The sequence below is a fragment of the Tenebrio molitor genome, chromosome 4 (assembly GCF_963966145.1).
Source record: "Tenebrio molitor chromosome 4, icTenMoli1.1, whole genome shotgun sequence".
Classification (NCBI taxonomy): domain Eukaryota; kingdom Metazoa; phylum Arthropoda; class Insecta; order Coleoptera; family Tenebrionidae; genus Tenebrio; species Tenebrio molitor.
This window is the reverse complement of record NC_091049.1, coordinates 9,741,492-9,755,071: the sequence shown is the minus strand read 5'-3', so window position 1 is coordinate 9,755,071 and position 13,580 is coordinate 9,741,492. Positions and strand designations below refer to the sequence as shown.

The following is a 13,580-nucleotide window of genomic DNA, read 5'->3' as shown; positions in this document are numbered from 1 at the left end:
TTCTGGCAAAGTTCCTAGGAGAAACACTAGAAACGGTAACACTTTTTATTTATCAACCTCTCGGACCAATGTCTTGCTGTACTCTCCATTAAATTTTATGATAGTTACACCTTCATAGAGAATGAGATTGATATTGATATTGTATTTGATTGTGTGATGTAAAAACGTACTTCCAAATTTCGTCGGTTTAGATTTCTTTTCAATTTCTTCTCTTTGATTATATTCCTTGTCCTGTTAATGGGTTTTAATTGTACTAAACAATAATAATAATAATAATAATGAATACGTTTAACAAAATTTTGCAATCAATCATTATTATAATTAATTTTTTGATTTTTTTTACCTTTCAATAAAAATAAAGGTGGGTATGTATTACAGCACTGAATTCATAAAAAAAATACTCTTTTCAAAAATATTAAGTTTAACCCATCGTGCCTTAAAAAAAAATCAAGGTAGTCTTGTATCTTCAAAATAAACGACGTTAGAAAATCTCAGATGATAGAACTTAAAAACACTTCTAACTGTGTGAATGAAATGAAATCTGATATTGGTTTAGGGTTCACACTATCGGTTGACATTACTATCATTGAATGAACCATTTATAAAAGCATGTTTAACATTTGCCAGGCTTTTATCAAGATTTGTAACGAATCAACAATGATAAGAAAGCAAAATATATGAGATATTCGTAAATAAGTGGTTCATTCTAACGTTAAACATGTGAATCACCAATATACTTCAGTGATCTCAAACTTTGACATAAGGTAAGTTTGTAACAGTTTATTTATCTATTTAAACTACAGCTCGATAAGTTGAAATAAAATGCAGCAGTACGTAAAATTTTTCCACTTCCCCTAATGGCTCTGTTTAAATAATTTTGTTTATTGTTATTTTTTCATTTAATAGAGTCCTTTTATTCTTGTGAGTATGTCAAACTCTCTAATGTTATCATAACAAGTATGTATCAGAAACGCGTTCAAAATGAAGAGTATTATACACATATACGAGTATTATATTATCATTATACAAATAACGTGAACAGAGTAAGAGGAACGCGTTAAGATTATTAAATAGACAAAATTTAAAAAGTTAAGTAACTTAAAACTGACATAGTGTCCTGATATTTTCAAAAATATTTTCAAAAGTTTTTGCAAGATAGCAAAAATGTATGAACTTTGTTTTAAAAACAGCTTCAAGACCGGAGAGATTAATGATAATTCCTTTGGATGCACAATTTATATTTCTATATTCTATTAGTTTAAAAATATATTTCAAGCTTATTTTCTTTCTTACACTATTATTTACTATTTATACTAGTTATGTTATGTTATATTTGATACCTATGCATACTTACTTTGTTTTCAGATATATTTATCAAAATGGGTACAGTTCATGCAAGCCTCCAAGTAGTTAACAACACTGACACCGATATTACCACGATTTCAGTATCGAGTGTAGATGGTTTTGACTGGAAAGATCATTCTAGCCCTGACTTGATCTTTAAAGGAGTTTCCATAGGTGCCAAACGGTCAGAAGAGCGTCAGTTAGCAATGAAGCGGATAGCCAACCATTGTCCATTCAACATGACTCTCCATTTTCGAAATGGCAACATAGACATATTCCGAATTCACCAGAAGTACGCTGTGCGTAATTGTCGTTCAGGCTTCCAACATATCCAAAGATCACACGACATCTCTTACAAAAAAGAGGACCGCAAACTTATCATCATTATCGAAAACACGGAACAACAGTTACAAAATGAACAAGCAAAAGAACGGAGCAAAGAAGGACAAATTGCTATGGGAGAGAAACAATACGAAACAGCGATTAAAAAGTTTGACGAAGCTTTAAAATTGGCACACGAAAGTTCTACGATTAGTTCGATTAAAAATAATAAAAGTGAAGCATTGAACAAAGAAGGAGAGAGTTTGGTGCAGAAAGCAAGGCTGTTGAAAGGGGATATGACTCAAGAAATTCAAAATATACTTTTGGGAGCTAAGGACTTGTTCAAGCAAGCTGGTAATTTACGAGCCACTAATGAACAACAAGAAAATTTGAAATACGTCAGTATTATAATTGAAGGAAATGAAGACCTCAATAAGGCTCTGAAAATGGAGAAAGCAGCCTCTGAGGCGTTTGAAGCTGCCACAAATTCTAATAAAATTGGTGATTACAAGACGGCGGAAGAGAAATACGAGGAGGCCTTAAAGAAGTGCGAAGCAGCTAAGGAAAAATTTGATGAGGGAAGTAAAATTCATAGTGAAAAATTTGTGGCTTTTTCCGAACTAATTGATGATCATTTTGAAGGTGTTAAGAAAAAACTAGATCGTATCCGTGAAAAAGAATTGCGCTTCAATATGTCTACAGCTCACTTGGAGGAAGATAAAGTGGAGGAAAACGGCAACCAGGTCGGCATCAAAATAAAGACACATAAAGTGGTAGATGTAACAACAACTGATGGAAAATAGCATTAGCGTTAGGAAATTATTGTAGTAGAGTTTTTGGTTTAATTAAAATAGTATTGTTCATTATTATCCAGCTTCCTGAACTTCTGCGGAAACAATATTTTTGCACCATGTCAATGTTTCATTCTGTTCAACAACTCAAATCAACTAAACTATTTTTGAGAGACATCTTATAGTCCCGGATGTTGTGATTTTTTTTTGTTTACCAAATTAAAAGATATAACACTTGGTTTGACATTTCAAGATTTAAAAATATTTTATTTTTGAGAAGTTATAAACAATTTTCTAAACCGATAGATAAGCATATTTTCGTGAACTGCATTATGCATGTAATGTTTTCCTTAAAAACAATGATTGCATTGGGCGTAGATACTCGTATTATAAAATAAGTTCCAGTGAGACCTAATGTAGTTAGCTACCCCATTTTAAAAAAAATTCTAATAATCAAAGGGATACATTCATCAGAAAATTTAAAGTTAATAAAAATTATTAACCTTTTCAAGATTAATATGTTGAAAGTAAGGTTTAATCTGCACGAACATAGTGACTCTGATGATGACCATGATATCACCACCACACAATATTCTAATATACAGTGCCTTTTCTTAACGCTGGCCATAGGGATTTACGTGATACAAATTTTGGATCGTGTTAATAAGCTTTATAGCAGGAATGTTTAAGTGAAATTTGGCTGAATATTAGATTAGTATTTTATAAATCAATTTCAGTTTATTTTATACTACAGAATATAATGTATTAAGTACCGTGCCTTCAAATAAATTCGGAATTAGAGTTGGCTGTGATTTTATTATGCAGTTGGTAACATGCAATTTTTAAAGGCACAGCAGTAACCTTGGACAGCACAGTACACATGTTAATCGTCTATTACCAATCGTTACTAGATAAAATATACAGTGTGGAAACTTTAACTGGAAAAAATTCATAACTTTAACTTAGGTGATTTTTGTAAAAAATCCCGAAACACCTCGATTTTTGTTTTTCCTTGCCCACCTTTTGACGAATAAGGGATTTGCATATCTCCTCCAGGAAGTACGCAACCACCCCTAATTTTCTTTTTTTAAATGGAAGGGTATGCCAAGTGACATCTCGTTTGAAAGCGCACTTGGCAAAGAATATAACGCACTATTTGTTTCCTGAATATTTTCAAAGCCTACGTGCTAAAAAATAAAAACTTAATGCAACAATTTTTCACAAAAAAAATTGAACATCAACACATTTATTTACTTTTGCTGCAGTTACAGTAAAATGACAATTTTCAAACTTACAGTTTTCAAATTTTAAGACACCAGTAATTCCTAGTTCCCTTGTTGCAATGTTATTAATACTTAAAAGTTCAATAATATTAGTAAAGTCTACTAAAGTCTAAAGTTTAGTTTTTAACGTTGAACGGCTATCTTGCTATTTTTGATTTTGACATCTGTCATCCGTGCACCTGGGCGACTCGTGTTACACCACAATGGCACCGCTTAAATATTGGGTAATAATTTCGCTATTTCGCTTTTTTATAGGCTTTTTTTTAATAGGGATAATTAATAATAATATTTTGTGTAATTGTTGATAAATAAATCGTGAGAAATGCTTCAAATTATCTTACAGTTGACTCAGTCGAGCCGCCTGTCGACATTCCAAGTCCAGTTACAAAAAAAAAAAAACACTTCAATCGTTTCTATATAGAGATACACAAAGGTGAGATTTTCGACCGCTTGAAAATAAAGATTGTTAATCGGTCGATCTATTTATGTATTATCAAATTTTGAGTTTGGCGTTAGTTATTTATCTTTCAAACGATTGGTAAACAAATGCTTTTACCAATTTTTTCCACTCCTTTTCATAAAAAAACAGAGTGTGTCGTAAAGACGCACGATAGAAGTGAAACTTTTGTATTACAGGGAAACATTGTAATTATTCATCAATCACTTTTAAATAGCATATTCGCAACAAAATTGTATATTTTAATGAAGAAAATAAATTATTGTATTCTCAATTTGGTTATAGGTCGTAAAATTTTATTGCATATTATGAGGGATTAACAGGCACAACGGTTGGGTTTGAAAAAGTTGGGAAGCGGCGCGTGCCGTTTTCCGTACAATGCAAATATACAAAATGTACAATACAACCCTGCTTAAAATATTACCTGCTAGTGGTAAACTAGGATTTATAAGCCCCCCAAGATCTTTAACTTAAAGTACCATAAAATTTTACGACCTACAACCAAATTGAAAACAGTATATAAACAACGATAACACTAAACAATATCGAAATGCGTTAACTCATTGTTCATTTTTAAGCCTCCAAATTAAAAGAGAGAACATTATCGATAAATGCCGTGAGTGTGACAAAGACAAAAGTATACACAATTTTAAGAGATGTTTGTATCGTGTCAAACAGATTAACTTACATTTAAGTGAGATGGAAATATTGGCACAACCGTTGTGCGACACACTGCTCCCACTCGACCCGACAGTGTTTACCCCCACCACCACGCAATTGTGAAGGACTTATTTTCAAAACAATTTAGTTTGCGAAGAAAAAATAGTAGTTTATTTGACGAGTTTGTGTGTAAATTGGGCCTTTTTGGGCACGCGTGGGCCATTTTAAAACGCGAGTGAAACGAGCGTTTTAAAGGCCCACGAGTGCCAAAAAAAGGCCCAATTTACACACAAACGAGTTGAATACAACGTTTTTTTTGTTCGACGAGCCCCTCAAAGGCTCCAAATCGCTTAAAACCTTTAAAATTAGCTTGTCGTTTCGTTAAGACAAGTGGTGACATTTATCAAAATCCGTTCACATAGGAGAAAATTCTCAAATTCTGACAGTGTCGAACAAAAAAGGAACTTACAGATTTTTCGTTATGCAACGAATGAAAACAAATAAATATCACATGCTCCCCTCTTACAAACTTAGGTTCGTTTGAATATCACCACTGAAGATTTTTAAAGTAGAAGCGAGTTTAATGGCCACCGAAAACGAAATTTTTTAGCCATTTTCCTCCCAAATAGCAGCAGTATTTGGTGTCAAAGATGCAAGAGATATTTCCAACAGATAAATATTATAAGTTGCAATAGAAAAAAATGTGTAGAGTCCTTGGTGCCTACAAGACAAGAAATTGGTGGTCCTCCGTGAGAGGCTAGAACGCCAGAGACTGAAGATGCTGTTCTTCAGTCTGTTGAGGACGAACCTATCAATACTTTAGAAGAACCGAATTCACGACGCACTGGCTACTGTTACTCCTAATATGTTTAGACTGGCAAGGGAAAATTTAATAAAACGAGCTCGCCTATTTCTTCAGATGGAGGGTGGTCATTTTGAACGCTTATTATAAATTATTATTTTTATTTTTTTTTCTACATCGTTTAAGTTATAAAATTGAATCTTATTAAATTTTTACTAATAATGATGCTAAAATAAATACATAGATTAGTTCAATCTAGTTTTGTCTTCTGTCTTTCAGAACTGCCACTGTGCTTGATCTGTTGTTCAAAACCTACGTGTAACTCCAGCTTTTTGTAATGTCAAGAATGTTCCTAAAAGTCTTTTCTTTCATTTCGAGGATGACGCGTCCCGCTCGTGTAGCTGCGCTAATACGTTACAGATGCAGAGTGTGTGCACAGGAGTCAGGACAAATTTCTTGTGATTCTGATTCACTTCACAGGCCCTGCATATTTCGCCTTTTATTAAGATTTTCAAGGTAGTAATATTACTCACTTGGCGGTACGTCGCCATTATACCTTCCATTAACAAAGGTTCAATTCATCATATCCCTCCCGTCAATTTCCCATACCCCTCAAGGTTAAAATTGCTTGGAAATTTTCAGTCATACAGAGTGATCACAAAAAAACGCCCCAGCTTATATCTTTCTTATTTGAAATCCGATTTCAACAAGCGGTACATCAAATTAAAGGGTTCAAAAAGTAGTATAAACTGGATATAAAATGTTGCCCTTAGCAACCCTATCTTACAAGGGTCCAGGGACAACTTAAATTTTTTAAATAGCAACATATAATTTTTTTGGTACAGTTAGATTCATTATGTTTTTCTAAGTTAAAAAATATAGCACACCCTGTATATTTAAATGTTATTCTAACATAAGAATAACTGTACCAAAAAAATCGTATGTTGCCATTAAAAAAAAATAAAGTTGACCCTTGACCCTTGCAAGGGAGGGTTGCTAAGGGCAACATTTTATATCCAGTTTATAGTACTTTTTAAACCTTTTAATTTGATGTATTACTCGTTGAAATCGGATGTCAAATAAGAAAGATATAAGCTGGGGCGTTTTTTTGTGATCACTCAGTATAACAATAGTTATTTACATTACAAGCTGCGAAAGTTTAGTTTTATGTACGAGGTGTTTTTAAATGGCCGAGGCGAAGCGTAAGCGTAGCCGAGGTTATTTAAAAACCCCAAGCACGTCAAAGAGCTTTCGCAGCGTGTAATGTATTAAACTTTTCGTTCTCCCATCGACATTTAATAAAATATTTACAATGATTCAGTGATTATAATAAAATTAGTATAAGCTGGCTTGTTGTTAACGTTACTTTAGTAACAATACAAAAACATTATTTTATGACATTTATCAAATATCGTTGTCGTTGAATATAATTTTATTATTCATCGTACTACACGTTCCTTAGCAATTGAGGATCGAGCTCTATTGGTCAATTTGATCAATTCATAACTAAAAAGCTGTTGCACCCTGAATATTTTTGTAAACGTTTTTTACCTTCATTACCATCATGGAATATACACTTTAAATTTGATCCACGAGATCTGGGATACCCTGTATGTGTATATGCTTAAACTCACTCTCATTCATAGCTAAAAGATAAATCATCAAAACATTTACTTGTGCGTTGTAAAATTTTAGAATATAAATTTGGAAAAACCGAAAAAATGCATGTGTGTTTACTCTTAACCAAATCTTTTCGTAAGTACATAAATCAGACAGATCTATAATATTTAAAAATTGATAAAGGTTGTTTACTTGCGTACTTTCAATTTGTCAACAACAAATCAATTTGCTGTTACCTAAATATTTTTAAATAAATTAATGAATTTGTCATATACTTCATGAAAAATGAATGTTTGGTAGAGTTCTTTGAGAGCATCGGGTAAGTTCGATCATTTCTAATTTACACTTCATGAATCTTGTTAAGTTTAGATCATTTTATATTTTAAATGTATTTTTCCTCATACTTCTATTTAATCGGGTTTTGAACTTGTGATAACATCAGTAAAATATCTGAGTGTCAACCGAATAAAATATTCACAGATATAAAGAGTCTGCTAAAAAATTATTTGACATTTACACACTGCCCTCTGATGTACTAGTACTATTCTTTAACACTGATAACGATTCAAAAAAGTTTATTCGGCCAAAGTGTGGAATGTGTGACAAGTGTGCTTGCGCAGAGTAGGTAAGTTTGCTTTAAAAATTATTGTAACAATTTTTTTGTACCTACTAATTGGGCAGGTGAGCCCGGCCCACCACAGAATAAAACTGAAACGCTTATTAAAAACAAGATACATACGCAATAATCTAAAAATTTGAACACAAAAGTGCTGAAATGAAATGATAAAAATTTAATTTAATTATGTTCGCCGTACCTTTGGAAGGATTTCAAAAATGGAAAACGATAATTGATAAATGACTAATAAATACGTACATTTATGAACGTGAGAATTTGAGATGCGAACTATGTGTTTAACAGTATACAGGGTGGAAGCTTTAACTGGAATCAAATTCATAACTTGGAAATAGGCCATTTTTGTAAAAAATACCGAAATAAGTAAATTTTTATTTTTCGTTGACCACATTTTGACGCATATGGTTTTTGCATATCTGCTCCCGGAAGTGCGCAACCACCCTCAATTTTTTTTTTCAAACGTATACTCAATTTCATATAAATGTGCATCTAAGCAAGCCATGAAAATCTGATTTTCTGTTGGTATTAAAGCTAAAACTAGTGACTTTGACTTTCAAAGTTGCTTGCCCTGCGCGAACCCGATTTGACTAATTTTTCACTTTTTGTCCATTTTAACACTGCTGATTTCAAAAGCAATGTTACGTCTTTTTACTGATTAAATTAAAGTAATTCTTATTTGTTTTTGTCTCTGTATTTTTACCAAGTAAAGATTTATTGGACATGACCTTCATAAATGTGACTTTTGTAATGTAACAAAATCAAAGGTGCTTTTACACATGCACAGCTCACTTGATGAACATTTATAAGAAATCAACTATAATGGTATATCAAGTGGCACCTTGTTTGAAAGGCCAATTTGTAAGGAATACAACGCACTATTTGTTTCTTGAATATTTTCAAAGCCTACGTGCTAAAATAGTATATTAAAGTATAAGTGGATATTAAGGTCTTTAAAACACGCGCGATTTTTCGAGCACGACGGCGCAGCCGGTGTGTTCGAAATAGAGCAAGCGTTTTAAAGACCAGTTATCCACGAATACTTTACGATATTTTTTCTTAAATGTTAAATGAGTGAACATTTAGACTTCACGTTTCTCCGGTCCTCTCGAGTTTGGTGATGTTTCCATGGAAAACGCGCGATGTTGCCATGGAAAAGAGCGTTTTTTAAAGTTCGATTTAAACACGCTCAGGCGTGTTTTAAATGAGCAAAATTGGTTACCAATAAAAAAAAATAAAAACCAATTCTATAAGTTCAACACTATTAATGCAACAAATGTTCAAAATGGGCACCGTTTCTCTCTTGGCAAATTACAAATCAATAGTAACATGCATCCCTTACGTTTTGTAACATTTCCGGTATGATTTGGGTAATTTCATGTTTAATACGTTGCCTAAGATCTTCAATACTATTTGTTTTAAGGCATGAAATTAGGCAAATCACATCGGAAATGTTACAAAACGTAAGGGATGCAGGTTACTATCGATTTGCAATTTGCCAATAAACAAACGGTGGCCATTTTGAACATTTTTTGCATTAAATAATGTTAAACTTACAAAATTGGTTTTTATTTGTTAGCACGTAGGCTTTGAAAATATCTAGGAAACAAATAGTGCGGGAGCAGATATGCAAAAACCATATGCGTCAAAATGTGGGCAAGGAAAAATAAAAATCGACCTGTTTCGGGATTTTTTACAAAAATTGCCTATTTCCAAGTTATGAATTTTATTCCAGTTAAAGTTTCCACCCTGTATTATATCATTAAGAGTAGAAGTGTCTCTTTTTGTGCTGAGCCCAGAGATTGAAGACGCAGTTGAGGTCGACAACTGGGCGAAGCACAAAAAGAGCTTCTACTCTGAATGATATATACTATTTTATCTTCAAGTGGATCACAAAAAGAAAAAAATCGAACATGAACTCACTTATTTCTTTTTCTTTTCCTGCAGTTACAATCTTCAAATTTTAAGGCACTAGTAATTTCTATTTCCCTTGTTATTGGTACTTGATGTTTCGATAATATTAGTAAAGTCTGCAATGCTATTTAATCTATCCGATGTACTTTCTACAAATTTCCACGTAAAACTTTCCCAAAATGGTGAATGATCGCGATTTGTAATTTCTAGTATCCTGCAGCGATAGCAGAGCCCAAATCTTCGATATCTCTCATTGTCAAATTGGTGAATTCATCGCATCACAAGCTCCGGTCAGACATAACTCTACGCGCGTACCTAACCTACAATAATAATTTATAATTCTTCGTCTGGGGAACTCAGAAATTTTACCTTTGTGGCCAAATCATTGTGATTCATGAGCATTATTATACATAGACGATTAAATCATACAGTTTTCGGGACTTTGGTGGAACTAGACCCGACATAGTTTGCCGCGATCTGCTTCAATTTTCGGGGTGTTAAATCCATATCGCCACCGGACTTTAGTTATTTGCTAAATATGTATAACAAAAATTATCAAAAGGTGAATAGCAAACGATTAGAACTTACAGCTGTTTACTTTTCAACAGTGAACGGTTATCTTGCGTTATTTTTTAATTTTGACGTCATGGAATCTGACATCCAGACTGTGGCCACGCCCACAACGCCACAACGGGCGGCTCGTCTTTAAGCACAGTCGAATCGATTGAATATTGGATAATAATTTCGTTATTTCGCTTTTTTAAAGGCTTTTCTTTAAGAATAGGGATAATTTAATGGTAATTGTTCACTTTAACTACTTCTGGAATTTTCGCGTTTTTTCTGGCTAGACAGCCTCAGGGCGTCCTCCTGGATCGTTTCCCACCACTCAAACCTTGTGCAAATGCCCCATTACCCCGTGACACTAACGGGACAGTGGAGTGAATAGGGGTGCTGGGTGGGTAATAAAATCACGAAAATCACGTTAAAAACCTGTAGAACACTTGTTTTCAAGGTCATTTGAAGGTCACGTGAAGGTCATTTGAAGGTAATGCAAGGTCAAAGAAGGTAAAATTTTCAACAATAGAAATACAATTTTTAGGGTAAGGAAAATATTCGAGGATGTTAATAAAAAGAAATAACAATATCCCAATTCAAGGTAATCGCAATATTAACAAACTTACCTATTTTGTTTTGGTGTTGAGTTTCCTTTGCCTTACTGCCCGCCATATCCGACTGTATCCGGATCATTGCGTGAGCACATATTTTGCTAGTGTTCATATTTGTAATACCAAACCGGGAAATCACAGGTACCATAAGTTTATCGTAAATAATTAAAAACGTACATTTCACATTGATCGATCACTTATTTTGTCACTTATTATGTGTCCGTTCAAGTCACAAATACGTCCGATGATGATATCGTAGGCATAATACCTGTTCCGTCTGTTTATGCCTTCTTGTGATTGTAGGGACCAATAAGTGTATAAATCTAATATTTTTCGGCACTTGCGATCTGTACACGACGGATTGATCCACAACATACCTTTCACAACGTGTGCAGAAACACCATTTTGGTAACAAAATGCGGCAATATAAACCCGGTCTCGATATTGTAATTGTGAAAATATTTTTTTTTGCCTCAACAGACGATTTATACGAGGTGGCACATACTTTATCATGTCACAAAAGAAATTCCAATTGGTAACACTATTACGCGACACCATTTTCGATAATAATGAAGACGTTTTCTTCGTTGACAAAAGAAAACAAGTAATGTGAACTTTGTACGAGACCTTCCCTTAGGGGTTGCATTACTATGCAACCAACAATAATTTACTAAAAAACGGCCAACGCCTCGGATAGACCATAAACGACCAGAATACACCTGTTACCTGCCGTGTGATTAAATTGGGGATTCCCATGAGAAGGAGATCATGCATTCTGCTTGGTTTTAAACAAGTTGTTTAACGTTATTTTTTACTTAATGATTTTTACATAAACACAGTTATATTTACAGATTATCGCTGATTGGTGCATTTTCGAGAACATAGCCTCGGACCCAGTTTTCACGAAGCTATTTTTTACGTTCATTAAAGTATTATTTTAATCACAATAATCATAATAACACCATTAACAGAAAATTTCAATTTTTTATAAACCTTCTCACAAAGAATTTTCATTAATGTGGGTTTTTTTACAAAAATCACGAAAAATTGTTGGTAAATGCTTTCACCCCATTGGTCGCCGGGTGGGTGAGGCAAATCAAGGAAGAAAGAATTAGATCAAAGTGGTTACTGTGCGACGTGAGTTGTGCAACGGCCATTTTTTGTGTTTGCTGCATTTTCTGCTGTTATCCATTATTTTGTGACGATGTCGTCTCCTGCGATCGCTTCCACGTCTGCGGAGCCAGCGGAAATACTTGAACGGACACATCATTAGTGACAAAATAAGTGATCGATCAAGGTGAAATGTACGTTTTTAATTATTTACGATAAAATGATGGTACCTGTGATTTCCCGGTTTTCATATTACAAATATGAACACTAGCAAAATATGTGCTCACGCAATGATCCGGATACAGTCGGATATGGCGGGCAGTGAGGCAGAGGAAACTCAACGCCAAAACAAAAAACAAAATAGGTAAGTTTGTTAATATTGCGATTACCTTGAATTGGGATATTGTTATTTATTTTTATTAACATCCTCGAATATTTTCCTTACCCTAAAAATTGTTGAAAATTTTACCTTCCTTGACCTTGCATGACCTTGACTGACCTTCAAATGACCTTCACATAACCTTCAAATGACCTTGAAAACAAGTGTTCTACAGGTTTTTAACGTGATTTTCGTGATTTTATTACCCACCCAGCACCCCTATTCACTCCACTGTCCCGTTAGTGTCACGGGGTAATGGGGCATTTGCACAAGGTTTGAGTGGTGGGAAACGATCCAGGAGGACGCCCTGAGGCTGTCTAGCCAGAAAAAACGCGAAAATTCCAGAAGTAGTTAAAGTGAACAATTACCAATTTAATTATTACATATTTCGTGTAATTGATAATTGTAATTGATAAATAAATCGTGATAAATATTTCAAATGACCTTACATTTGACCCGGTCGAGCCGCCTGTGGGAGACTTTTACTCCTAGGACTTGAAGTACTTCTACCGCTCAGAAAAAACATGAAACTTTAACCATCTCTATGGAAATACACAAAGGCGCGATTTTCGACCGCTTGAAGATAAAGTCCATTTTTTAATTATAGTCCGATGGATCAATTAATAAACAGAGCAACTGTTATATTGCTATCTCTTTTCAACATAATGTAAAACAAGCTATTGGATTCTTGTACGTATTTGATTAAGTCCATCCCACTATGTATCTCGCTTTGGCATTTGCGTTTAGAGCAAGACACGAGTTGTACGTTTATTCTTTATTCCATTAGCGACGTCAAATTTTTAGGTTAGGTTTTAACTAGGTACATTCGTGATAATTTTGTTTAATTTTGCTTGAAATTTCTGCCGTATGATGCCAAGGAAAAGCTACGCAACTCTTTCTTGAACAGCAAACACTGGCAGAAGCGGACCATTATTATCTCGTTCCCATATAAATACATTCATAAATTTCTTATTAACGTGTAAGGGCATTGACCTTACGTGGCATTGCCGAAACAACATCTAGGAAGAAATAAAAACAGTCCAAACCTGATTGTTTAGTGTTGTTGTCAACAACTTTTAATATATTTAACCGATTAGTTGAT

At 33.9% G+C, this 13,580-nt stretch overlaps 2 protein-coding genes across 5 annotated transcripts in view; both read left to right on the top strand.

Annotated features, from left to right (window-relative positions):
• LOC138128025 (uncharacterized) overlaps positions 1 to 13,580 on the top strand; it is a 53,178-nt gene that overhangs the window by 33,035 nt on the left and 6,563 nt on the right. The window contains exon 1 of one of the 3 annotated variants that reach the window (XM_069044217.1): positions 7,756 to 7,903. The exons of 1 other annotated variant lie outside the window; for it this stretch is intronic. The gene's annotated coding sequence lies outside the window, so the exon portion shown is untranslated. Of the gene's footprint in view, positions 1 to 7,755; positions 7,904 to 13,580 lie in introns of those variants that run through there. One more of the 3 variants, XM_069044219.1, reaches the window with a different exon arrangement.
• Positions 471 to 2,534, top strand: LOC138128026 (structural maintenance of chromosomes protein 4-like). 2 transcript variants are annotated; one of them, XM_069044222.1, is made up of 3 exons: positions 471 to 764; positions 1,366 to 2,019; positions 2,083 to 2,534. In XM_069044222.1, exons 2-3 carry the CDS (start codon positions 1,380 to 1,382, stop codon positions 2,466 to 2,468), a joined length of 1,026 nt encoding a protein of 341 aa, XP_068900323.1. In that variant the 5' UTR covers positions 471 to 764; positions 1,366 to 1,379; the 3' UTR covers positions 2,469 to 2,534. The 2 variants fall into 2 exon arrangements, with proteins under 2 accessions (XP_068900323.1, XP_068900322.1); XM_069044221.1 differs by having other exon boundaries at positions 472 to 764; positions 1,366 to 2,534.